Raw genomic sequence first — 25,697 nt, forward strand, 5'->3', positions numbered from 1 at the left:
GAAGTGACAAAGAACAAGTTCTTCCCGTAGACCGCTGAACTTCTTCGTAAGAAACTTTTCTTTATATATGTCAAATATGTTTCACTCAGGTTAGATATTAAGTTTACAGCTGAGTGAACACAGTCAGCTAAATATTCAGCTTTATTTCCTGATGTGATTGTTGTATATCTCATGTATGTTATTTAGCTGCCGGTGTGATATAAAGCCTCTGAAGCTGCAGCAGAGCGAGGAGAGGACCAGCCATGGGTTTAAAAGTGGCAGCAGCTGGAATTCTTGTCATCCTTCTCTCTGTGTCAGGTACCGGTTATTTACATTCATCATGTTTCACTGATACTGAAGCTGATTATTACTATTATGATTATTATTGTTCTAGTTATCAGCTAAAAGAAAGTCCTTTGAAGTTCATGTAAAATATGGAAGTTTCAGTCAGTGATTGTGTTTTATTGATCAGGACGTTGATCATGTAAGGTTTTGCTGCTCCATTATTCTATATATATTTCAGGGCTGAATTTAAATGTAGGACGTCTCTGTAGACGATGTACAACCAGAGTAAACTAAAGTCTTTAAACTTCTCTTCATCAGCAGCTCAGTTTCTATGTCCGGACCAACCCACCAGTCCATTCATTGTGTGTAGGGGGGCCACGTCTTGATATGTATATATATATCAGTACTCTGCATTTATTTTCACACTCACTTAGCAGACTCACCACAGAGTGAAGAGAGGATAAAAAAGAAAGATGCACACACACACACACACACACTTCTTTCTGCCTCCTTTCCTCCCTAAGAAGAGGAAGTAATTGAGCTCTCTGCTGTGCTCTGTGTTACAGTGATACAGAGTCAGTATAGCTGGGGAGTGACCTTCACCTCTACTAACATCTGTGCCCTGAAAGGATCATCAGTGGAGCTACGCTGCACCTACAGACACCCGTCCACAATGAATGACCGTGTTACTGTAGTTCAGAAAACATTCTGGTTTACTAAAATGGGAGGAAGTGGCCCAGTGGATCTGAGCACAGATGCAGAGTACGCAGGTCGTGTGCAGAACAGGTGTTATGAGAAGAGCTGCACTCTGAGAATCACAGACCTGAGAGAGAGCGACTCAGCTGAGTACATGTTCATGCTCATAACAAACCAACAAGTTGGAAGGTTTACTGGTTCACCTGGAGTCACTTTGACAGTCACAGGTAACATTTTCATTCATATTTTACTAATTTCCAAATGTTCAACATCCAGAAAACAACAACATGAATGTATCATGTGTTTATTTCCATGTGTGTCGACAGTTTTGAGATTCCTGTTTCTTCTTCACAAATCCAGCTCTGCAGGTGAAGGAGACATCTTATCATTCCTCGACTGATCTTTCATGCCACAGTGATTGTCGTCTACCTGATAATCCTTCCTACGTCTGGTACAAGAATGGACAGAAAACTGAGAGAAAAACATATTATTACTCAGACTACATTAGTCCTGGAGACAGCTATGTCTGTGCTGTGGAAGGACATGAGGATTCCCACTCTCCTCCAGTGTGTGAGTTCTCCACAGTCTTCTACTAACATGACACCATCTAGTGGAGCCTTCTAACTACATGGATATTAAATATGGAGGCTCCGACTGTGACTCCTCAGCAGCTCTGGTTTAAAAATGCTCATATAATTGTTTTATCTTTCAGGTGTCGGTGGACAAAGCTGCAACAGAGTGACTTACACTCACAGAAGCATCTGTGCCCTCAAAGGCTCTTCAGTGGACATTTCTTCCACATACAGCAGTTATAGATCGATCACATCAAAACTCTGGTTCAGTCCTGAACGTAGTCATCAGTGGGTTTATCAGTCACAGCCTGAGGACCTTAGTGAAGACCCCCAGTATGCAGGTCGTGTCCAGGTCCTTGAAACAGAGGGAGGACGCTCCACTCTGAGAATCACTGAGCTGACAGAGAGAGACTCAGCCCAGTATCACTTCAAATTCACAGCAGGAAGCTTTGACTGGAGGAGCAGTTTACCTGGAACAACTCTGACTGTCACAGGTACTGATGAACACAACCTGATGGAGACACACCAACACAGGAGATTTAAACACACCACACATGTTGATAATGATCAACCAGCATGTGTTTGTGTGATTACTGTTGTATAAAGACATAAATACACTTATCAATGCTCACTACTACTTCTAGGAAATGTAGCTTTGGTGTTGAGGTGTATGTACATCATCATTAATTTCTTTTTTTAAGCCGGTGATAATGTTTTTTCTTGTTTCATATCCAGCTCTGCAGGTGCAGGTGACCACAACAACAGATCATGAGCTTTATACCGAGGCAGAGCTGAAGTGTCACAGCAGCTGCAGTCCAGCTGGTCGTCTTTCCTTCGTCTGGTTCAAGAATGGACAGAGAATCATGAGGGAGGAAACTTCTTCTTATAAAGACTACTTTTATCCTGGAGACAGCTATGTCTGTGCTGTGAGAGGACATGAGGATTCCCACTCTCCTCCAGTGTGTGAGTTCTCCACAGTCTTCTACTAACATGACACCATCTAGTGGAGCCTTCTAACTACATGGATATTAAATATGGAGGCTCCGACTGTGACTCCTCAGCAGCTCTGGTTTAAAAATGATCATATAATTGTTTTATCTTTCAGGTGTCAGTGGACAAAGCTGCAACAGAGTGACTTACAGTAACAGAAGCATCTGTGCCCCCAAAGGCTCTTCAGTGGACATTTCTTCCACATACAGCAGTTATAGATCGATCACATCAAAACTCTGGTTCAGGTCTGAACGTAGTCGTCAGTGGGTTTATCAGTCACAGCCTGAGGACCTTAGTGAAGACCCCCAGTATGCAGGTCGTGTTCAGGTCCTTGAAACAGAGGGAGGACGCTCCACTCTGAGAATCACTGAGCTGACAGAGAGAGACTCAGCCCAGTATCACTTCAAATTCACAGCAGGAAGCTTTGACTGGAGGAGCAGTTTACCTGGAACAACTCTGACTGTCACAGGTACTGATGAACACAACCTGATGGAGACACACCAACACAGGAGATTTAAACAAGCAGATGACAAGTGGAGAAGATGCTGCTTGATACAAACTTTGAATCATCCATCAGTTCCGTTACTTATCTCCTCAGTTTAGACTGAGTGTGGCTTTGTGTTTGCAGCTGAGTATTTAGTGATCTATGACATTACTGTTTCACTGTTTCACTCCTTTTCATATCCAGCTCTGCAGGTGCAGGTGACCACAACAACACATCATCAGCTTTATACCGAGGCAGAGCTGAAGTGTCACAGCAGCTGCAGTCCAGCTGGTCGTCTTTCCTTCGTCTGGTTCAAGAATGGACAGAGAATCATGACGGAGGAAACTTCTTCTTATAAAGATAACTTTTATCCTGGAGACAAGATCTCTTGTGCTTTTAAAGGACGTGAGGATTATCGCTCCCCTTCAGTGTGTGAGTTTACTTCACTGTATTTTTACTTTCACCTCACATAACATGACAAAGTCCTGAGAATGTCTGTGAGGCAGTTTTACTGCTGTTCTGGGAATTCAAACCATCAGTCTGGTCACAAAACCACCTCCTATGTTTCTCTAAGTATTTACTTAAATGCAGTATGTGTCACCGTAGCAACAAACCATGAATTTACACTAACCAACCTTCATCGATATGCAGATGCTCCAAGACTTCCCTCTGTGTCAGTGAGTCCCTCTGCTGAGATAGTGGAGGGCAGCTCAGTCAATCTGACCTGCAGCAGTGATGCTAACCCAGCAGCTACCTACACCTGGTACAAGGAGGACGAAGACTCACCAACAGCATCAGGACAGATCTTCACCATCACTGACTTCAGAGCTGAACACAGTGGGAATTATTACTGTGAAGCCCGGAACAAAATAGGATTTCAAAAGTCTGCCTTACATCTGACTGTTTTAGCAGGTACATTCTTCCATGGTGCTGTTTTTTCCTAACAAACTGATTCATGACTCAGATCTACTAGTGAGCTCCACTACTGTATATCTAATAACTGCTTATCTCCATTTCTAGAGAAACTATCAGTGTCAAACATCATCAGGTTGAGTCTGGTGGTCGTGATGCTGATTCCTCTGCTTCTTCTGTGTCTCTGGATGAGGTAAAGACATGAAAAATAATCAGCAGCATCACTGCTCTTTTATTCTGAATATTTACTTTCATAGTTTCAAAGTTTGCAATTCAACTTTGTATTGTTTTATTTGGTTGTTTTAGGAAGAAAGAAATTCTGCTCTCCACCACTAAACCGAATGAACCCGCTGAGACTGTGGAGGTGAGAGAGATACTGGGCCACAGGGACAGAACTTAATCTACCAACAAGTCATGATTTGTTATGAATTCAGAGGCTCTTATTTTGTTAATAATATGAGGTCATAAAGACAATTTACATATAACTTGATTAGTAAACTCTTTCTTAAGACAAACCACCCATGTTCATTTACTTTCACACATTTTCCTCATTCCTCATTTCCTGTGGACGCCTTTTGTACCAAAGAGCAATTTCAGGAAGCAGATTTACTTTCATCACATCTGAGAACGTTTGAATGTAAAATCTAAATTCCTTGTATGAAGCCTTTGACTCTCATCTTGTTTTCTCTCCCCATGAGTTGGAGGATGATCTTGATTATATCAACGTCCCAGACGTGAAGAGGATCACCACAGAACTGACAGAAGACACAGAGGAGCAGGAAGACCTGGTGTGAAGGTCAGTCAGCTCTGAGTCTGCTGCATGAACAAAACTAACTCCAAACAACTTCCTAGCTCCATTTCTGAGATATAACTCCCCAAATCTTTTGAATTTTGCTCAGATGCAGTCAAAGCAGAGGGGACTCACATGGAAACAGAGGAGAACAGCACTGAAGGCTGTGGAGGATGTGGGAGAGGTGGATTCATTTACCTTCAACTGCAACAGTTTTCATTTCCAGTTTTCAGCAGCAGCAGCTTTGGGGAGAATGCAAGCTTGATTTTTACCTGTGCAGGTGGACGAGAGATGTCCAGGATTTACCTTGGTGTGCAAAATCTTCTTTTAAATGTTAATGCAATAAACTGCTGTTGGGAAATACTGACTGCCCAATCACATCACATGTGTCCTGGCAGAGAAAGTCAGTAACGTGTGTTCCAAACAAACAGCTGGAAGCACAATATGTCACAGCATGTACATTGTGTATGTAAACACACTGCAGTCAAACAGAAGTCCAGCTCTACCGCGCTTTGCTAGATGTCACATTTTCAGTGTGTTGCAGTGGCTGCTTGAAATAAACATCCAGCTTCCACAACAGCTCTGCAGTTTCAACATCATTTCAGTTCCCTCTCACTGCCACAGAGGGTGTGAAGGTGTGAAAGTGTGCAGACAAACTGTGCTCATGTGTATTAATCAGAGTAAAATGTTTATTTATCAGGAATCATTGATGAAACTTAAACTAGTTTTTGAGTTAACAGTCTGTTTGATGGGACAGAAATGGAAAAGAAACACAAAAACACACTCACACTTCTTCAGCTGACTAAATCTACAAGCACATCACAAGGACAGCAACAGTTGTGCATGAAACCGAGGTAACTAATCTTTTTAGGTTGTACACGCAAAAATATATTGATAAAATTACTGAATATCCAAATTTCATAATGAAATTTACCAAAAAGCTGTTTAAAACTGGGGCAGGCAGTTTATTTTTGGTGTCATTCTTTAACAATCTCATAATAACTTGTCAGCATGTTTTAATCCAAGTGGTCTGAGAGAAAACAAGACTTCTGCCGCTCCTCTCGGCTCTGCGTTTGGACTTTAGAAAATCTACACTTTGACTTCGGCCAATCAAAGGTCCTCTCAGAGAGAGAGAGCGTTCTTATTGGCTGCTCTACAAACACAGATGCTCGGGCACGTTCCTTCGGATGCTGCTGAAAGTCTGATTCAGGAAAATCCTGCAGAAAAAGTTGTTGTTCCTGCATTGACAACAACAGCTTACAGTGCAAAGAACCCAAACAAAGGGAAACGGACTCATGCAGAGAGTCTGAAATACAATAAAACATGAGTATCAGGGACGATGAAGAGAACTGCGTGACAAAGCTGCTGACTTTATTTTTCTGTAATGTCTAAATGTGTTGCAGTGGTTCGTTAGCTCGTGTCATGGACATTATTATTATTATTAGACCTCGTATATCACATCCATGTGTTGTGTTGGCAGATTTAGCATGAAAGCAGGTGATATTTACAGTTTTATGTTTTATGCATGTTGAATGTTGCTGTAAGTTCAGCCTTGAGTTAAAATGGGCTCCCTTTCATTGTGACTCTGGACCCCATCACAGGGTCGAATGTCACAACGTACGGAGTCAGTCGTCCCCTATAGTTATTAATGTAGTTTCAGCAAATAAGAAATGTGATTTTTAAAAAACATCTGTAACTTTTAAGTGTTGTAAGCTGGAGACACCAAGTCAGTTTCAAAATGAGGACGATCACATCTCTGGAAAACTCTCTTCATTTGTCTTAATTAACAGTTTATTACCATTGATGGATCCACTTCCCAGCCTGCTCCATTTAACCATGGGGTGCCACAAGGCTCTGTCCTTGGTCCCCTCCTCTTCATCATTTACATGCTCCCCCTTGGCCTGATAATCTGCCGCCATGGTCTCCAGTTCCACTGCTATGCTGATGACACTCAGCTGTACCTCAACACCTCACCATCCACTCAGCTCCCTCCACAGTCCCTCGTCAACTGCCTCTGTGAAATAAAAACTTGGATGACCTCTAACCTCCTCAAACTCAACAGAGAAAAAGCAGAGCTCTTGGTCGTGGCTCCCAGGGCACTGCTCCAGAAGGTTGGAGATCTTCTCCTCCATGTGGACGACTGCTCCGTCTCTCCGTCCCCTGAAGCACGAACCCTCAGCGTCATCCTGGACTCCACCCTATGCTTTGACACTGTTGGTGTGGTGGAAGATGACAGTTGTCTTCCTGGCAGTGGCCAAAGTCACACCATCTCTCTCTCTCTCTTTTACACACTTTTCTGGGACGAGCAACATGATTAGCGGAAGAGAAGTTGCCATTTAAGGAGGCATGTTCAACCACAGTGAATTGACGATCAGTAAATTTTGCTGGCAGACCTCAAACTTCTCCAAACGAGACTTCCTTTATACACGTCACATATTTTTAGTTAGTTTAGTCTCAGCGGAGCGAGGAGAGGACCAGTCATGGGGTTCAAAGTAGCAGCAGGCGGACTTGTCTTCCTTCTCTCTGTGTCAGGTAGAGCTTATTACATTTTTAATACTACACTGACCTTATTACTGATAATTACTGTTATTCTGGTTATTAATTTTAAAATTATTCACAGCGATATCTTGGCATGAACACAAAAGTTTTCATGCAAAGCTTATTTCTCTTTCTAAAAGAAAGTTCATCCCTCAGTGTTTGTAAAATATAGAAGTTTCAGTCAGTGATTGTGTTTTATTGATCAGGACATTGATCACAGAAGGTTTTGCTGCTCCATTATTCTATATATATTATTATTGTGACAAACATTCAGGGCTCAATTTAAATGTAGGACGTCTCTGTAAACGATGAACAACCAGAGTAAACTAAAGTCTTTGAACTTTTCTTCATCAGTGTAACTACTTCAGCTCAGTTTCTATGTCCGAACCAACCCACCAGTCCATTCATTGTGTGTGGGGGCCACGTCTTGATATGATAGTTAAAAGTAGGAGAGGTTCACTCTCCTCAGTGTTCTGCTTTTTTATTTTTATACTCACACAGCAGGCACTTGACCACAGAGTGAAGAGAGGATGAAAAAAAGAGAAAGACACACATACACTTCTTTCTGCCTCCTTTCCTCCCTAAGAAGAGGAAGTAATTGAGCTCTCTGCTGTGCTCTGTGTTACAGTGATACAGACTCAGAATGGCTGGGGAGTGACCTTCACCTCTACTAACATCTGTGCCCTGAAAGGATCATCAGTGGAGCTACGCTGCACCTACAGACACCCGTCCACAATGAATGGCCGTGTTGTTGTAGTTGAGAAAACATTCTGGTGTACTAAAATGAGAGGAAGTGGCCCAGTGGATCTGAGCACAGATGCAGAGTACGCAGGTCGTGTGCAGAACAGGTGTTATGAGAAGAGCTGCACTCTGAGAATCACAGACCTGAGAGAGAGCGACTCAGCTGAGTACAAGTTCATGCTCATAACAAACCAACCAGGTGGATGGTATACTGATGAGAATAGAGTCACTTTGTCAGTCACAGGTAACATTTTCATTCATATTTTACTAATTTCCAAATGTTCAACATCCAGAAAACAACAACATGAATGTATCATGTGTTTATTTCCATGTGTGTCGACAGTTTTGAGATTCCTGTTTCTTTTTCACAGATCCAGCTCTGCAGGTGAAGGAGACATCTTATCATTCCTCGACTGCTCTTTCATGCCACAGTGATTGTCGTCTACCTGATAATCCTTCTTACGTCTGGTACAAGAATGGACAGAAAACTGAGAGAAAAACATCTTCTTACTCAGACTACATCAGTCCTGGAGACAGCTATGTCTGTGCTGTGGAAGGACATGAGGATTCCCACTCTCCTCCAGTGTGTGAGTTCTCAACAGTCTTCTACTAACATGACACCATCTAGTGGAGCCTTCTGACTACATGGATATTAAATATGGAGGCTCCGACTGTGACTCCTCAGCAGCTCTGGTTTAAAAATGCTCATATAATTGTTTTATCTTTCAGGTGTCGGTGGACAAAGCTGCAACAGAGTGACTTACACTCACAGAAGCATCTGTGCCCTCAAAGGCTCTTCAGTGGACATTTCTTCCACATACAGCAGTTCTGGATCTATCACATCAAAACTCTGGTTCAGTCCTGAACGTAGTCATCAGTGGGTTTATCAGTCACAGCCTGAGGACCTTAGTGAAGACCCCCAGTATGCAGGTCGTGTTCAGGTCCTTGAAACAGAGGGAGGACGCTCCACTCTGAGAATCACTGAGCTGACAGAGAGAGACTCAGCCCAGTATCACTTCAAATTCACAGCAGGAAGCTTTGACTGGAGGAGCAGTTTACCTGGAACAACTCTGACTGTCACAGGTACTGATGAACACAACCTGATGGAGACACACCAACACAGTAGATTTGAACACACCACACATGTTGATAATGATCAACCAGCATGTGTTTGTGTGATTACTGTTGTATAAAGACATAAATACACTTATCAATGCTCACTATTACTTCTAGGAAATGTAGCTTTGGTGTTGAGGTGTATGTACATCATCATTAATTTCTTTTTTTAAAGCCGGTGATAATGTTTTTTCTTGTTTCATATCCAGCTCTGCAGGTGCAGGTGACCACAGCAACACATCATCAGCTTTATACCGAGGCAGAGCTGAAGTGTCACAGCAGCTGCAGTCCAGCTGGTCGTCTTTCCTACGTCTGGTTAAAGAATGGACAGAGAATCATGAGGGAGGAAACTTCTTCTTATAAATACTACTTTTATCCTGGAGACAGCTATGTCTGTGCTGTGGAAGGACATGAGGATTTCCACTCTCCTCCAGTGTGTGAGTTCTCCACAGTCTTCTACTAACATGACACCATCTAGTGGAGCCTTCTAACTACATGGATATTAAATATGGAGGCTCCGACTGTGACTCCTCAGCAGCTCTGGTTTAAAAATGCTCATATAATTGTTTTATCTTTCAGGTGTCGGTGGACAAAGCTGCAACAGAGTGACTTACACTCACAGAAGCATCTGTGCCCCCAAAGGCTCTTCAGTGGACATTTCTTCCACATACAGCAGTTCTGGATCTATCACATCAAAACTCTGGTTCAGTCCTGAACGTAGTCATCAGTGGGTTTATCAGTCACAGCCTGAGGACCTTAGTGAAGACCCCCAGTATGCAGGTCGTGTTCAGGTCCTTGAAACAGAGGGAGGACGCTCCACTCTGAGAATCACTGAGCTGACAGAGAGAGACTCAGCCCAGTATCACTTCAAATTCACAGCAGGAAGCTTTGACTGGAGGAGCAGTTTACCTGGAACAACTCTGACTGTCACAGGTACTGATGAACACAACCTGATGGAGACACACCAACACAGGAGATTTAAACAAGCAGATGACAAGTGGAGAAGATGCTGCTTGATACAAACGTTGAATCATCCATCAGTCCCGTTACTTATCTCCTCAGTTTAGACTGAGTGTGGCTTTGTGTTTGCAGCTGAGTATTTAGTGATCTATGACATTACTGTTTCACTGTTTCACTCCTTTTCATATCCAGCTCTGCAGGTGCAGGTGACCACAACAACACATCATCAGCTTTATACCGAGGCAGAGCTGAAGTGTCACAGCAGCTGCAGTCCAGCTGGTCGTCTTTCCTTCGTCTGGTTCAAGAATGGACAGAGAATCATGAGGGAGGAAACTTCTTCTTATAAAGACAACTTTTATCCTGGAGACAAGATCTCTTGTGCTTTTAAAGGACGTGAGGATTATCGCTCCCCTTCAGTGTGTGAGTTTACTTCACTGTATTTTTACTTTCACCTCACATAACATGACAAAGTCCTGAGAATGTCTGTGAGGCAGTTTTACTGCTGTTCTGGGAATTCAAACCATCAGTCTGGTCACAAAACCACCTCCTATGTTTCTCTAAGTATTTACTTAAATGCAGTATGTGTCACCGTAGCAACAAACCATGAATTTACACTAACCAACCTTCATCGATATGCAGATGCTCCAAGACTTCCCTCTGTGTCAGTGAGTCCCTCTGCTGAGATAGTGGAGGGCAGCTCAGTCAATCTGACCTGCAGCAGTGATGCTAACCCAGCAGCTACCTACACCTGGTACAAGGAGGACGAAGACTCACCAACAGCATCAGGACAGATCTTCACCATCACTGACTTCAGAGCTGAACACAGTGGGAATTATTACTGTGAAGCCCGGAACAAAATAGGATTTCAAAAGTCTGCCTTATATCTGATTGTTTTAGCAGGTACATTTTTCCATGGTGCTGTTTTTTCCTAACAAACTGATTCATGACTCAGATCTACTAGTGAGCTCCACTACTGTATATCTAATAACTGCTTATCTCCATTTCTAGAGAAACTATCAGTGTCAAACATCATCAGGTTGAGTCTGGTGGTCGTGATGCTGATTCCTCTGCTTCTTCTGTGTCTCTGGATGAGGTAAAGACATGAAAAATAATCAGCAGCATCACTGCTCTTTTATTCTGAATATTTACTTTCATAGTTTCAAAGTTTGCAATTGAACTTTGTATTGTTTTATTTGGTTGTTTTAGGAAGAAAGAAATTCTGCTCTCCACCACTGAACCGAATGAACCCGCTGAGACTGTGGAGGTGAGAGAGATACTGGGCCACAGGGACAGAACTTAATCTACCAACAAGTCATGATTTGTTATGAATTCAGAGGCTCTTATTTTGTTAATAATATGAGGTCATAAAGACAATTTACATATAACTTGATTAGTAAACTCTTTCTTAAGACAAACCACCCATGTTCATTTACTTTCACACGTTTTCCTCATTCCTCATTTCCTGTGGACGCCTTTTGTACCAAAGAGCAATTTCAGGAAGCAGATTTACTTTCATCACATCTGAGAACGTTTGAATGTAAAATCTAAATTCCTTGTATGAAGCCTTTGACTCTCATCTTGTTTTCTCTCCCCATGAGTTGGAGGATGATCTTGATTATATCAACGTCCCAGACGTGAAGAGGATCACCACAGAACGGACAGAAGACACAGAGGAGCAGGAAGACCTGGTGTGAAGGTCAGTCAGCTCTGAGTCTGCTGCATGAACAAAACTAACTCCAAACAACTTCCTAGCTCCATTTCTGAGATATAACTCCCCAAATCTTTTGGATTTTGCTCAGATGCAGTCAAAGCAGAGGGGACTCACATGGAAACAGAGGAGAACAGCACTGAAGGCTGTGGAGGATGTGGGAGAGGTGGATTCATTTACCTTCAACTGCAACAGTTTTTATTTCCAGTTTTCAGCAGCAGCAGCTTTGGGGAGAATGCAAGCTTGATTTTTACCTGTGCAGGTAGACGAGAGATGTCCAGGATTTACCTTGGTGTGCAAAATCTTCTTTAAAATGTTAATGCAATAAACTGCTGTTGGGAAATACTGACTGCCCAATCACATCACATGTGTCCTGGCAGAGAAAGTCAGTAACGTGTGTTCAAAACAAACAGCTGGAAGCACAATATGTCACAGCATGTACATTGTGTATGTAAACACACTGCAGTCAAACAGAAGTCCAGCTCTACCGCGCTTTGCTAGATGTCACATTTTCAGTGTGTTGCAGTGGCTGCTTGAAATAAACATCCAGCTTCCACAACAACTCTGCAGTTTGAACATCATTTCAGTTCCCTCTCACTGCCACAGAGGGTGTGAAGGTGTGAAAGTGTGCAGACAAACTGTGTTCATGTGTATTAATCACAGTAAAGTGTTTATTTATCAGGAATCATTGATGAAACTTAAACTAGTTTTTGAGTTAACAGTCTGTTTGATGGGACAGAAATGGAAAAGAAACACAAAAACACACTCACACTTCTTCAGCTGACTAAATCTACAAGCACATCACAAGGACAGCAACAGTTGTGCATGAAACCGAGGTAACTAATCTTTTTAGGTTGTACACGCAAAAATATATTGATAAAATTACTGAATATCCAAATTTCATAATGAAATTTACCAAAAAGCTGTTTAAAACTGGGGCAGGCAGTTTATTTCTGGTGTCATTCTTTAACAATCTCATAATAACTAGTCAGCATGTTTTAATCCAAGTGGTCTGAGAGAAAACAAGACTTCTGCCGCTCCTCTCGGCTCTGCGTTTGGACTTTAGAAAATTTACACTTTGACTTCGGCCAATCAAAGGTCCTCTCAGACAGAGAGAGCGTTCTTATTGGCTGCTCTACAAACACAGATGCTCGGGCACGTTCCTTCGGATGCTGCTGAAAGTCTGATTCAGGAAAATCCTGCAGAAAAAGTTGTTATTCCTGCATTGACAACAACAGCTTACAGTGCAAAGAACCCAAACAAAGGGAAACGGACTCATGCAGAGAGTCTGAAATACAATAAAACATGAGTATCGGGGACGATGAAGAGAACTGCGTGACAAAGCTGCTGACTTTATTTTTCTGTAATGTCTAAATGTGTTGCAGTGGTTCGTTAGCTCGTGTCATGGACATTATTATTATTATTAGACCTCGTATATCACATCCATGTGTTGTGTTGGCAGATTTAGCATGAAAGCAGGTGATATTTACAGTTTTTTCTACCTATGTTGAATGTTGCTGTAAGTTCAGCCTTGAGTTAAAATGGGCTCCCTTTCATTGTGACTCTGGACCCCATCACAGGGTCGGATGTCACAACGTACGGAGTCAGTCGTCCCCTATAGTTATTAATGTAGTTTCAGCAAATAAGAAATGTGATTTTTAAAAAACATCTGTAACTTTTAAGTGTTGTAAGCTGGAAACACCAAGTCAGTTTCAAAATGAGGACGATCACATCTCTGGAAAACTCTCTTCATTTGTCTTAATTAACAGTTTATTACCATTGATGGATCCACTTCCCAGCCTGCTCCATTTAACCATGGGGTGCCACAAGGCTCTGTCCTTGGTCCCCTCCTCTTCATCATTTACATGCTCCCCCTTGGCCTGATAGTCCGCCGCCATGGTCTCCAGTTCCACTGCTATGCTGATGACACTCAGCTGTACCTCAACACCTCACCATCCACTCAGCTCCCTCCACAGTCCCTCGTCAACTGCCTCTGTGAAATAAAAACTTGGATGACCTCTAACCTCCTCAAACTCAACAGAGAAAAAGCAGAGCTCTTGGTCGTGGCTCCCAGGGCACTGCTCCAGAAGGTTGGAGATCTTCTCCTCCATGTGGACGACTGCTCCGTCTCTCCATCCCCTGAAGCACGAACCCTCAGCGTCATTCTGGACTCCACCCTATGCTTTGACACTGTTGGTGTGGTGGAAGATGACAGTTGTCTTCCTGGCAGTGGCCAAAGTCACACCATCTCTCTCTTTTACACACTTTTCTGGGACGAGCAACATGATTAGCGGAAGGAAAGTTGCCTTTTAAGGAGGCATGTTTGACCACAGTGAAGTGACAAACAGTAAATTGTACTTGCAGATCTCAAACTTCTCCAAACGAGACTTCCTTTATACATGTCACATATTTTTAGTTAGTTTAGTCTCAGCGGAGCGAGGAGAGGACCAGTTATGGGGTTCAAAGTAGCAGCAGGCGGACTTGTCTTCCTTCTCTCTGTGTCAGGTAGAGCTTATTTACATTTTTAATACTACACTGACCTTATTACTGATAATTACTGTTATTCTGGTTATTAATTTTAAAGTTATTCACAGCTATATCTTGGCATGAACACAAAAGTAGACCAAGCTTATTCATTAGATTTAAAGTTTGGGTTTCTAAAAGAAAGTTCATCCCTCAGTGTTTGTAAAATATAGAAGTTTCATTCAGTGATTGTGTTTTATTGATCAGGACATTGATCACAGAAGGTTTTGCTGCTCCATTATTCTATATATATTATTATTGTGACAAACATTCAGGGCTGAATTTAAATGTAGAACGTCTCTGTAGACGATGAACAACCAGAGTAAACTAAAGTGTTTGAACTTTTCTTCATCAGTGTAACTACTTCAGCTCAGTTTCTATGTCCGAACCAACCCACCAGTCCATTCATTGTGTGTGGGGGCCACGTCTTGATATGATAGTTAAAACTAGGAGAGGTTCACTCTCCTCAGTGTTCTGCTTTTTATTTTTACACTCACACAGCAGACACTTGACCACAAAGTGGAGAGAGGATGAAAAAAGACACACACACACACACACACACACACACACACACACACACACACACACACACACACACACACTTCTTTCTGCCTCCTTTCCTCCCTAAGAAGAGGAAGTAATTGAGCTCTCTGCTGTGCTCTGTGTTACAGTGATACAGAGTCAGTATGACTGGGGAGTGACCTTCACCTCTACTAACATCTGTGCCCTGAAAGGATCATCAGTGGAGCTACGCTGCACCTACAGACACCCGTACACAATGAATGACCGTGTTACTGTAGTTGAGAAAACATTCTGGTTTACTAAGATGAGAGGAAGTGAACCAGTGGATCTGAGCACAGATGCAGAGTACGCAGGTCGTGTGCAGAACAGGTGTTATGAGAAGAGCTGCACTCTGAGAATCACAGACCTGAGAGAGAGCGACTCAACTGAGTACAAGTTCAGGTTCATAACAAACCAATCAGGTGAATGGTTTACTGGTTCACCTGGAGTCACTTTGTCAGTCACAGGTAACATTTTCATTCATATTTTACTAATTTTCAAATGTTCAACACCCAGAAAACAACAACATGAATGTATCATGTGTTTATTTCCATGTGTGTCGACAGTTTTGAGATTCCTGTTTCTTCTTCACAAATCCAGCTCTGCAGGTGAAGGAGACATCTTATAAATCCTGGACTGCTCTTTCATGCTACAGTGATTGTCGTCTACCTGATAATCCTTCCTACGTCTGGTACAAGAATGGACAGAAAACTGAGAGAAAAACATATTCTTACTCAGACTACATCAGTCCTGGAGACAGCTGTGTCTGTGCTGTGAGAGGACATGAGGATTTCCACTCTCCTCCAGTGTGTGAGTTCTCCACAGTCTTCTACTAACATGACACCATCTAGTGGAGCCTTCTAACTACATGGATATTAAATATGGAGGCTCCGACTGTGACTCCTCAGCAGCTCTGGTTTAAAAATGATCATATAATTGTTTTATCTTTCAGGTGTCGGTGGACAAAGCTGCAACGGAGTGACTTACACTCACAGAAGCATCTGTGCCCCCAAAGGCTCTTCAGTGGACATTTCTTCCACATACAGCAGTTCTGGATCGATCACATCAAAATTCTGGTTCAGTCCTGAACGTAGTCATCAGTGGGTTTATCAGTCACAGCCTGAGGACCTTAGTGAAGACCCCCAGTATGCAGGTCGTGTTCAGGTCCTTGAAACAGAGGGAGGACGCTCCACTCTGAGAATCACTGAGCTGACAGAGAGAGACTCAGCCCAGTATCACTTCAAATTCACAGCAGGAAGCTTTGACTGGAGGAGCAGTTTACCTGGAACAACTCTGACTGTCACAGGTACTGATGAACACAACCTGATGGAGACACACCAACACAGGAGATTTAAACAAGCAGATGACAAGTGGAGAAGATGCTGCTTGATACAAACGTTGAATCATCCATCAGTCCCGTTACTTATCTCCTCAGTTTAGACTGAGTGTGTCTTTGTGTTTGCAGCTGAGTATTTAGTGATCTATGACATTACTGTTTCACTGTTTCACTCCTTTTCATATCCAGCTCTGCAGGTGCAGGTGACCACAACAACACATCATCAGCTTTATACCGAGGCAGAGCTGAAGTGTCACAGCAGCTGCAGTCCAGCTGGTCGTCTTTCCTTCGTCTGGTTCAAGAATGGACAGAGAATCATGACGGAGGAAACTTCTTCTTATAAAGATAACTTTTATCCTGGAGACAAGATCTCTTGTGCTTTTAAAGGACGTGAGGATTATCGCTCCCCTTCAGTGTGTGAGTTTACTTCACTGTATTTTTACTTTCACCTCACATAACATGACAAAGTCCTGAGAATGTCTGTGAGGCAGTTTTACTGCTGTTCTGGGAATTCAAACCATCAGTCTGGTCACAAAACCACCTCCTATGTTTCTCTAAGTATTTACTTAAATGCAGTATGTGTCACCGTAGCAACAAACCATGAATTTACACTAACCAACCTTCATCGATATGCAGATGCTCCAAGACTTCCCTCTGTGTCAGTGAGTCCCTCTGCTGAGATAGTGGAGGGCAGCTCAGTCAATCTGACCTGCAGCAGTGATGCTAACCCAGCAGCTACCTACACCTGGTACAAGGAGGACGAAGACTCACCAACAGCATCAGGACAGATCTTCACCATCACTGACTTCAGAGCTAATCAAAGTGGGAATTATTACTGTGAAGCCTGGAACAAAATAGGATTTCAAAAGTCTGCCTTATATCTGATTGTTTTAGCAGGTACATTTTTCCATGGTGCTGTTTTTTCCTAACAAACTGATTCATGACTCAGATCTACTAGTGAGCTCCACTACTGTATATCTAATAACTGCTTATCTCCATTTCTAGAGAAACTATCAGTGTCAAACATCATCAGGTTGAGTCTGGTGGTCGTGATGCTGATTCCTCTGCTTCTTCTGTGTCTCTGGATGAGGTAAAGACATGAAAAATAATCAGCAGCATCGCTGCTCTTTTATTCTGAATATTTACTTTCATAGTTTCAAAGTTTGCAATTCAACTTTGTATTGTTTTATTTGGTTGTTTTAGGAAGGAAGAAATTCTGCTCTCCACCACTGAACCGAATGAACCCGCTGAGACTGTGGAGGTGAGAGAGATACTGGGCCACAGGGACAGAACTTAATCTACCAACAAGTCATGATTTGTTATGAATTCAGAGGCTCTTATTTTGTTAATAATATGAGGTCATAAAGACAATTTACATATAACTTGATTAGTAAACTCTTTCTTAAGACAAACCACCCATGTTCATTTACTTTCACACGTTTTCCTCATTCCTCATTTCCTGTGGACGCCTTTTGTACCAAAGAGCAATTTCAGGAAGCAGATTTACTTTCATCACATCTGAGAACGTTTGAATGTAAAATCTAAATTCCTTGTATGAAGCCTTTGACTCTCATCTTATTTTCTCTCCCCATGAGTTGGAGGATGATCCTGATTATATCAACGTCCCAGACGTGAAGAGGATCACCACAGAACGGACAGAAGACAGAGAGGAGCAGGAAGACCTGGTGTGAAGGTCAGTCAGCTCTGAGTCTGCTGCATGAACAAAACTAACTCCAAACAACTTCCTAGCTCCATTTCTGAGATATAACTCCCCAAATCTTTTGGATTTTGTTCAGATGCAGTCAAAGCAGAGGGGACTCACGTGCATGGAAACAGAGGAGAACAGCACTGAAGGCTGTGGAGGATGTGGGAGAGGTGGATTCATTTACCTTCAACTGCAACAGTTTTTATTTCCAGTTTTCAGCAGCAGCAGCTTTGGGGAGAATGCAAGCTTGATTTTTACCTGTGCAGGTAGACGAGAGATGTCCAGGATTTACCTTGGTGTGCAAAATCTTCTTTTAAATGTTAATGCAATAAACTGCTGTTGGGAAATACTGACTGCCCAATCACATCACATGTGTCCTGGCAGAGAAAGTCAGTAACGTGTGTTCAAAACAAACAGCTGGAAGCACAATATGTCACAGCATGTACATTGTGTATGTAAACACACTGCAGTCAAACAGAAGTCCAGCTCTACCGCGCTTTGCTAGCTGTCACATTTTCAGTGTGTTGCAGTGGCTGCTTGAAATAAACATCCAGCTTCCACAACAACTCTGCAGTTTCAACATCATTTCAGTTCCCTCTCACTGCCGCAGAGGGTGTGAAGGTGTGAAAGTGTGCAGACAAACTGTGTTCATGTGTATTAATCACAGTAAAGTGTTTATTTATCAGGAATCGTTGATGAAACTTAAACTAGTTTTTGAGTTAACAGTCTGTTTAATGGGACAGAAATGGAAAAGAAACACAAAAACACACTCACACTTCTTCAGCTGACTAAATCTACAAGCACATCACAAGGACAGCAACAGTTGTGCATGAAACTGAGGTAACTAATCTTTTTAGGTTGTACACGCAAAAATATATTGATAAAATTAGCGAATATCCAAATTTCATAATGAAATTTACCTAAAAGCTGTTTAAAACTGGGGCAGGCAGTTTATTTCTGGTGTCATTCTTTAACAATCTCATAATAAATTGTCAGCATGTTTTAATCCAAGTGATCTGAGAGAAAACAAGACTTCTGCCGCTCCTCTCGGCTCTGCGTTTGGACTTTAGAAAATCTACACTTTGACTTCGGCCAATCAAAGGTCCTCTCAGAGAGAGAGAGCGTTCTTATTGGCTGCTCTACAAACACAGATGCTCGGGCACGATGCTGCTGAAAGTCTGATTCAGGAAAATCCTGCAGAAAAAGTTGTTATTCCTGCATTGACAACAACAGCTTACAGTGCAAAGAACCCAAACAAAGGGAAACGGACTCATGCAGAGAGTCCGAAATACAATAAAACATGAGTATCAGGGACGATGAAGAGAACTGCGTGACAAAGCTGCTGACTTTTATTATTCTGTAATGTCTAAATGTGTTGCAGTGGTTCGTTAGCTCGTGTCATGGACATTATTATTATTATTAGACCTCGTATATCACATCCATGTGTTGTGTTGGCAGATTTAGCATGAAAGCAGGTGATATTTACAGTTTTATGTTTTATGCATGTTGAATGTTGCTGTAAGTTCAGCCTTGAGTTAAAATGGGCTCCCTTTCATTGTGACTCTGGACCCCATCACAGGGTCGGATGTCACAACGTACGGAGTCAGTCGTCCCCTATAGTTATTAATGTAGTTTCAGCAAATAAGAAATGTGATTTTTAAAAAACATCTGTAACTTTTAAGTGTTGTAAGCCAGAGACACCAAGTCAGTTTCAAAATGAGGACGATCACATCTCTGGAAAACTCTCTTCATTTGTCTTAATTAACAGTTTATTACCATTGATGGATCCACTTCCCAGCCTGCTCCATTTAACCATGGGGTGCCACAAGGCTCTGTCCTTGGTCCCCTCCTCTTCATCATTTACATGCTCCCCCTTGGCCTGATAGTCCGCCGCCATGGTCTCCAGTTCCACTGCTATGCTGATGACACTCAGCTGTACCTCAACACCTCACCATCCACTCAGCTCCCTCCACAGTCCCTCGTCAACTGCCTCTGTGAAATAAAAACTTGGATGACCTCTAACCTCCTCAAACTCAACAGAGAAAAAGCAGAGCTCTTGGTCGTGGCTCCCAGGGCACTGCTCCAGAAGGTTGGAGATCTTCTCCTCCATGTGGACGACTGCTCCGTCTCTCCGTCCCCTGAAGCACGAACCCTCAGCGTCATCCTGGACTCCACCCTATGCTTTGACACTGTTGGTGTGGTGGAAGATGACAGTTGTCTTCCTGGCAGTGGCCAAAGTCACACCATCTCTCTCTCTCTCTTTTACACACTTTTCTGGGACGAGCAACATGATTAGCGGAAGAGAAGTTGCCATTTAAGGAGGCATGTTCAACCACAGTGAATTGACGATCAGTAAATTTTGCTGGCAGACCTCAAACTTCTCCAAACGAGACTTCCTTTATACACGTCACATATTTTTAGTTAGTTTAGTCTCAGCGGAGCGAGGAGAGGACCAGTCATGGGGTTCAAAGTAGCAGCAGGCGGACTTGTCTTCCTTCTCTCTGTGTCAGGTAGAGCTTATTTACATTTTTAATACTACACTGACCTTATTACTGATAATTACTGTTATTCTGGTTATTAATTTTAAAGTTATTCACAGCTATATCTTGGCATGAACACAAAAGTAGACCAAGCTTATTCATTAGATTTAAAGTTTGGGTTTCTAAAAGAAAGGTCATCCCTCAGTGTTTGTAAAATATAGAAGTTTCATTCAGTGATTGTGTTTTATTGATCAGGACATTGATCACAGAAGGTTTTGCTGCTCCATTATTCTATATATATTATTATTGTGACAAACATTCAGGGCTCAATTTAAATGTAGAACGTCTCTGTAGACGATGAACAACCAGAGTAAACTAAAGTCTTTGAACTTTTCTTCATCAGTGTAACTACTTCAGCTCAGTTTCTATGTCCGAACCAACCCACCAGTCCATTCATTGTGTGTGGGGGCCACGTCTTGATATCATAGTTAAAACTAGGAGAGGTTCACACATTTCAGTGTTCTGCTTTTTATTTTTACACTCACACAGCAGACACTTGACCACAAAGTGGAGAGAGGATGAAAAAAGACACACACACACACACACGCACTTCTTTCTGCCTCCTTTCCTCCCTAAGAAGAGGAAGTAATTGAGTTCTCTGTTGTGCTCTGTGTTACAGTGATACAGAGTCAGTATGACTGGGGAGTGACCTTCACCTCTACTAACATCTGTGCCCTGAAAGGATCATCAGTGGAGCTACGCTGCACCTACAGACACCCGTACACAATGAATGGCCGTGTTGCTGTAGTTCAGAAAACATTCTGGTTTACTAAAATGGGAGGAAGTGAACCAGTGGATCTGAGCACAGATGCAGAGTACGCAGGTCGTGTGCAGAACAGGTGTTATGAGAAGAGCTGCACTCTGAGAATCACAGACCTGAGAGAGAGCGACTCAACTGAGTACAAGTTCAGGTTCATAACAAACCAACCAGATGGAAAGTTTACTGGTTCACCTGGAGTCACTTTGACAGTCACAGGTAACATTTTCATTCATATTTTACTAATTTCCAAATGTTCAACATCCAGAAAACAACAACATGAATGTATCATGTGTTTATTTCCATGTGTGTCGACAGTTTTGAGATTCCTGTTTCTTCTTCACAAATCCAGCTCTGCAGGTGAAGGACACATCCTCTTTTTTCTCGACTGATCTTTCATGCCACAGTGATTGTGATCTACCTGATAATCCTTCCTACGTCTGGTACAAGAATGGACAGAAAACTGAGAGAAAAACATCTTCTTACTCAGACTACATCAGTCCTGGAGACAGCTATGTCTGTGCTGTGGAAGGACATGAGGATTTCCACTCTCCTCCAGTGTGTGAGTTCTCCACAGTCTTCTACTAACATGACACCATCTAGTGGAGCCTTCTAACTACATGGATATTAAATATGGAGGCTCCGACTGTGACTCCTCAGCAGCTCTGGTTTAAAAATGATCATATAATTGTTTTATCTTTCAGGTGTCGGTGGACAAAGCTGCAACAGAGTGACTTACACTCACAGAAGCATCTGTGCCCCCAAAGGCTCTTCAGTGGACATTTCTTCCACATACAGCAGTTCTGGATCTATCACATCAAAACTCTGGTTCAGTCCTGAACGTAGTCATCAGTGGGTTTATCAGTCACAGCCTGAGGACCTTAGTGAAGACCCCCAGTATGCAGGTCGTGTTCAGGTCCTTGAAACAGAGGGAGGACGCTCCACTCTGAGAATCACTGAGCTGACAGAGAGAGACTCAGCCCAGTATCACTTGAAATTCACAGCAGGAAGGTTTGACTGGAGGAGCAGTTTACCTGGAACAACTCTGACTGTCACAGGTACTGATGAACACAACCTGATGGAGACACACCAACACAGTAGATTTAAACACACCACACATGTTGATAATGATCAACCAGCATGTGTTTGTGTGATTACTGTTGTATAAAGACATAAATACACTTATCAATGCTCACTATTACTTCTAGGAAATGTAGCTTTGGTGTTGAGGTGTATGTACATCATCATTAATTTATTTTTTTAAGCCGGTGATAATGTTTTTTCTTGTTTCATATCCAGCTCTGCAGGTGCAGGTGACCACAACAACAGATCATGAGCTTTATACCGAGGCAGAGCTGAAGTGTCACAGCAGCTGCAGTCCAGCTGGTCATTTTTCCTACGTCTGGTTCAAGAATGGACAGAGAATCATGAGGGAGGAAACTTCTTCTTATAAAGACTACTTTTATCCTGGAGACAGCTATGTCTGTGCTGTGAGAGGACATGAGGATTCCCACTCTCCTCCAGTGTGTGAGTTCTCCACAGTCTTCTACTAACATGTCACCATCTAGTGGAGCCTTCTGACTACATGGATATTAAATATGGAGGCTCCGACTGTGACTCCTCAGCAGCTCTGGTTTAAAAATGTTCATATAATTGTTTTATCTTTCAGGTGTCCGTGGACAAAGCTGCAACGGAGTGACTTACACTCACAGAAGCATCTGTGCCCCCAAAGGCTCTTCAGTGGACATTTCTTCCACATACAGCAGTTCTGGATCGATCACATCAAAACTCTGGTTCAGTCCTGAACGTAGTCATCAGTGGGTTTATCAGTCACAGCCTGAGGACCTTAGTGAAGACCCCCAGTATGCAGGCCGTGTTCAGGTCCTTGAAACAGAGGGAGGACGCTCCACTCTGAGAATCACTGAGCTGACAGAGAGAGACTCAGCCCAGTATCACTTCAAATTCACAGCAGGAAGCTTTGAGTGGAGGAGCAGTTTACCTGGAACAACTCTGACTGTCACAGGTACTGATGAACACAACCTGATGGAGACACACCAACACAGGAGATTTAAACAAGCAGATGACAAGTGGAGAAGATGCTGCTTGATACAAACGTTGAATCATCCATCAGTTCCGTTACTTATCTCCTCAGTTTAGACTGAGTGTGTCTTTGTGTTTGCAGCTGAGTATTTAGTGATCTATGACATTACTGTTTCACTGTTTCACTCCTTTTCATATCCAGCTCTGCAGGTGCAGGAGACCACAACAACACATCATCAGCTTTATACCGAGGCAGAGCTGAAGTGTCACAGCAGCTGCAGTCCAGCTGGTCGTCTTTCCTTCGTCTGGTTCAAGAATGGACAGAGAATCATGAGGGAGGAAACTTCTTCTTATAAACACTACTTTTATCCTGGAGACAAGATCTCTTGTGCTTTTAAAGGACGTGAGGATTATCGCTCCCCTTCAGTGTGTGAGTTTACTTCACTGTATTTTTACTTTCACCTCACATAACATGACAAAGTCCTGAGAATGTCTGTGAGGCAGTTTTACTGCTGTTCTGGGAATTCAAACCATCAGTCTGGTCACAAAACCACCTCCTATGTTTCTCTAAGTATTTACTTAAATGCAGTATGTGTCACCGTAGCAACAAACCATGAATTTACACTAACCAACCTTCATCGATATGCAGATGCTCCAAGACTTCCCTCTGTGTCAGTGAGTCCCTCTGCTGAGATAGTGGAGGGCAGCTCAGTCAATCTGACCTGCAGCAGTGATGCTAACCCAGCAGCTACCTACACCTGGTACAAGGAGGACGAAGACTCACCAACAGCATCAGGACAGATCTTCACCATCACTGACTTCAGAGCTAATCAAAGTGGGAATTATTACTGTGAAGCCTGGAACAAAATAGGATTTCAAAAGTCTGCCTTATATCTGATTGTTTTAGCAGGTACATTTTTCCATGGTGCTGTTTTTTCCTAACAAACTGATTCATGACTCAGATCTACTAGTGAGCTCCACTACTGTATATCTAATAACTGCTTATCTCCATTTCTAGAGAAACTATCAGTGTCAAACATCATCAGGTTGAGTCTGGTGGTCGTGATGCTGATTCCTCTGCTTCTTCTGTGTCTCTGGATGAGGTAAAGACATGAAAAATAATCAGCAGCATCACTGCTCTTTTATTCTGAATATTTACTTAGTTTCAAAGTTTGCAATTGAACTTTGTATTGTTTTATTTGGTTGTTTTAGGAAGAAAGAAATTCTGCTCTCCACCACTGAACCGAATGAACCCGCTGAGACTGTGGAGGTGAGAGAGATACTGGGCCACAGGGACAGAACTTAATCTACCAACAAGTCATGATTTGTTATGAATTCAGAGGCTCTTATTTTGTTAATAATATGAGGTCATAAAGACAATTTACATATAACTTGATTAGTAAACTCTTTCTTAAGACAAACCACCCATGTTCATTTACTTTCACACATTTTCCTCATTCCTCATTTCCTGTGGACGCCTTTTGTACCAAAGAGCAATTTCAGGAAGCAGATTTACTTTCATCACATCTGAGAAAGTTTGAATGTAAAATCTAAATTCCTTGTATGAAGCCTTTGACTCTCATCTTGTTTTCTCTCCCCATGAGTTGGAGGATGATCCTGATTATATCAACGTCCCAGACGTGAAGAGGATCACCACAGAACAGACTGAAGACACAGAGGAGCAGGAAGACCTGGTGTGAAGGTCAGTCAGCTCTGAGTCTGCTGCATGAACAAAACTAACTCCAAACAACTTCCTAGCTCCATTTCTGAGATATAACTCCCCAAATCTTTTGGATTTTGCTCAGATGCAGTCAAAGCAGAGGGGACTCACGTGCATGGAAACAGAGGAGAACAGCACTGAAGGCTGTGGAGGATGTGGGAGAGGTGGATTCATTTACCTTCAACTGCAACAGTTTTTATTTCCAGTTTTCAGCAGCAGCAGCTTTGCGAAGAATGCAAGCTTGATTTTTACCTGTGCAGGTAGACGAGAGATGTCCAGGATTTACCTTGGTGTGCAAAATCTTCTTTTAAATGTTAATGGAATAAACTGCTGTTGGGAAATACTGACTGCCCAATCACATCACATGTGTCCTGGCAGAGAAAGTCAGTAACGTGTGTTCAAAACAAACAGCTGGAAGCACAATATGTCACAGCATGTACATTGTGTATGTAAACACACTGCAGTCAAACAGAAGTCCAGCTCTACCGCGCTTTGCTAGCTGTCACATTTTCAGTGTGTTGCAGTGGCTGCTTGAAATAAACATCCAGCTTCCACAACAACTCTGCAGTTTCAACATCATTTCAGTTCCCTCTCACTGCCACAGAGGGTGTGAAGGTGTGAAAGTGTGCAGACAAACTGTGTTCATGTGTATTAATCACAGTAAAGTGTTTATTTATCAGGAATCGTTGATGAAACTTAAACTAGTTTTTGAGTTAACAGTCTGTTTGATGGGACAGAAATGGA

At 42.4% G+C, this 25,697-nt stretch overlaps 1 protein-coding gene and 1 long non-coding RNA gene across 2 annotated transcripts; both read left to right on the forward strand.

The window, feature by feature from the left end:
• The first annotated feature begins 536 nt into the window (after positions 1 to 536).
• LOC139199026 (basement membrane-specific heparan sulfate proteoglycan core protein-like) lies at positions 537 to 24,175 on the forward strand. The gene is made up of 19 exons (XM_070828031.1): positions 537 to 549; positions 831 to 1,187; positions 1,321 to 1,530; positions 1,673 to 2,026; positions 2,268 to 2,495; positions 3,658 to 3,918; positions 10,703 to 10,934; positions 13,813 to 13,963; positions 14,192 to 14,276; positions 14,966 to 15,322; positions 15,456 to 15,665; positions 15,808 to 16,161; positions 16,381 to 16,608; positions 16,828 to 17,059; positions 17,395 to 17,452; positions 17,787 to 17,876; positions 19,803 to 20,091; positions 21,056 to 21,412; positions 23,883 to 24,175. The coding sequence occupies exons 1-19, from the start codon at positions 537 to 539 to the stop codon at positions 24,173 to 24,175; spliced, it is 4,359 nt and encodes a 1,452-aa protein (XP_070684132.1).
• Positions 11,071 to 11,903, forward strand: LOC139199046 (uncharacterized). The gene is made up of 4 exons (XR_011584111.1): positions 11,071 to 11,156; positions 11,270 to 11,327; positions 11,662 to 11,759; positions 11,863 to 11,903. It is a non-coding gene; the product is annotated as an uncharacterized lncRNA (long non-coding RNA).
• Positions 24,176 to 25,697: the final 1,522 nt, after the last annotated feature.

The sequence above is a fragment of the Pempheris klunzingeri genome, chromosome 3 (assembly GCF_042242105.1).
Source record: "Pempheris klunzingeri isolate RE-2024b chromosome 3, fPemKlu1.hap1, whole genome shotgun sequence".
Lineage (NCBI taxonomy): Eukaryota > Metazoa > Chordata > Actinopteri > Acropomatiformes > Pempheridae > Pempheris > Pempheris klunzingeri.

Excerpts from the sequence above, each read along its gene's own strand:
- LOC139199026 (XM_070828031.1), top strand. Across the intron at positions 3,919-10,702 it reads ACATCTGACTGTTTTAGCAG|ATGCTCCAAGACTTCCCTCT; the intron begins GTACATTCTTCC and ends ATCGATATGCAG. Across the intron at positions 21,413-23,882 it reads AGTCACTTTGACAGTCACAG|ATGCTCCAAGACTTCCCTCT; the intron begins GTAACATTTTCA and ends ATCGATATGCAG.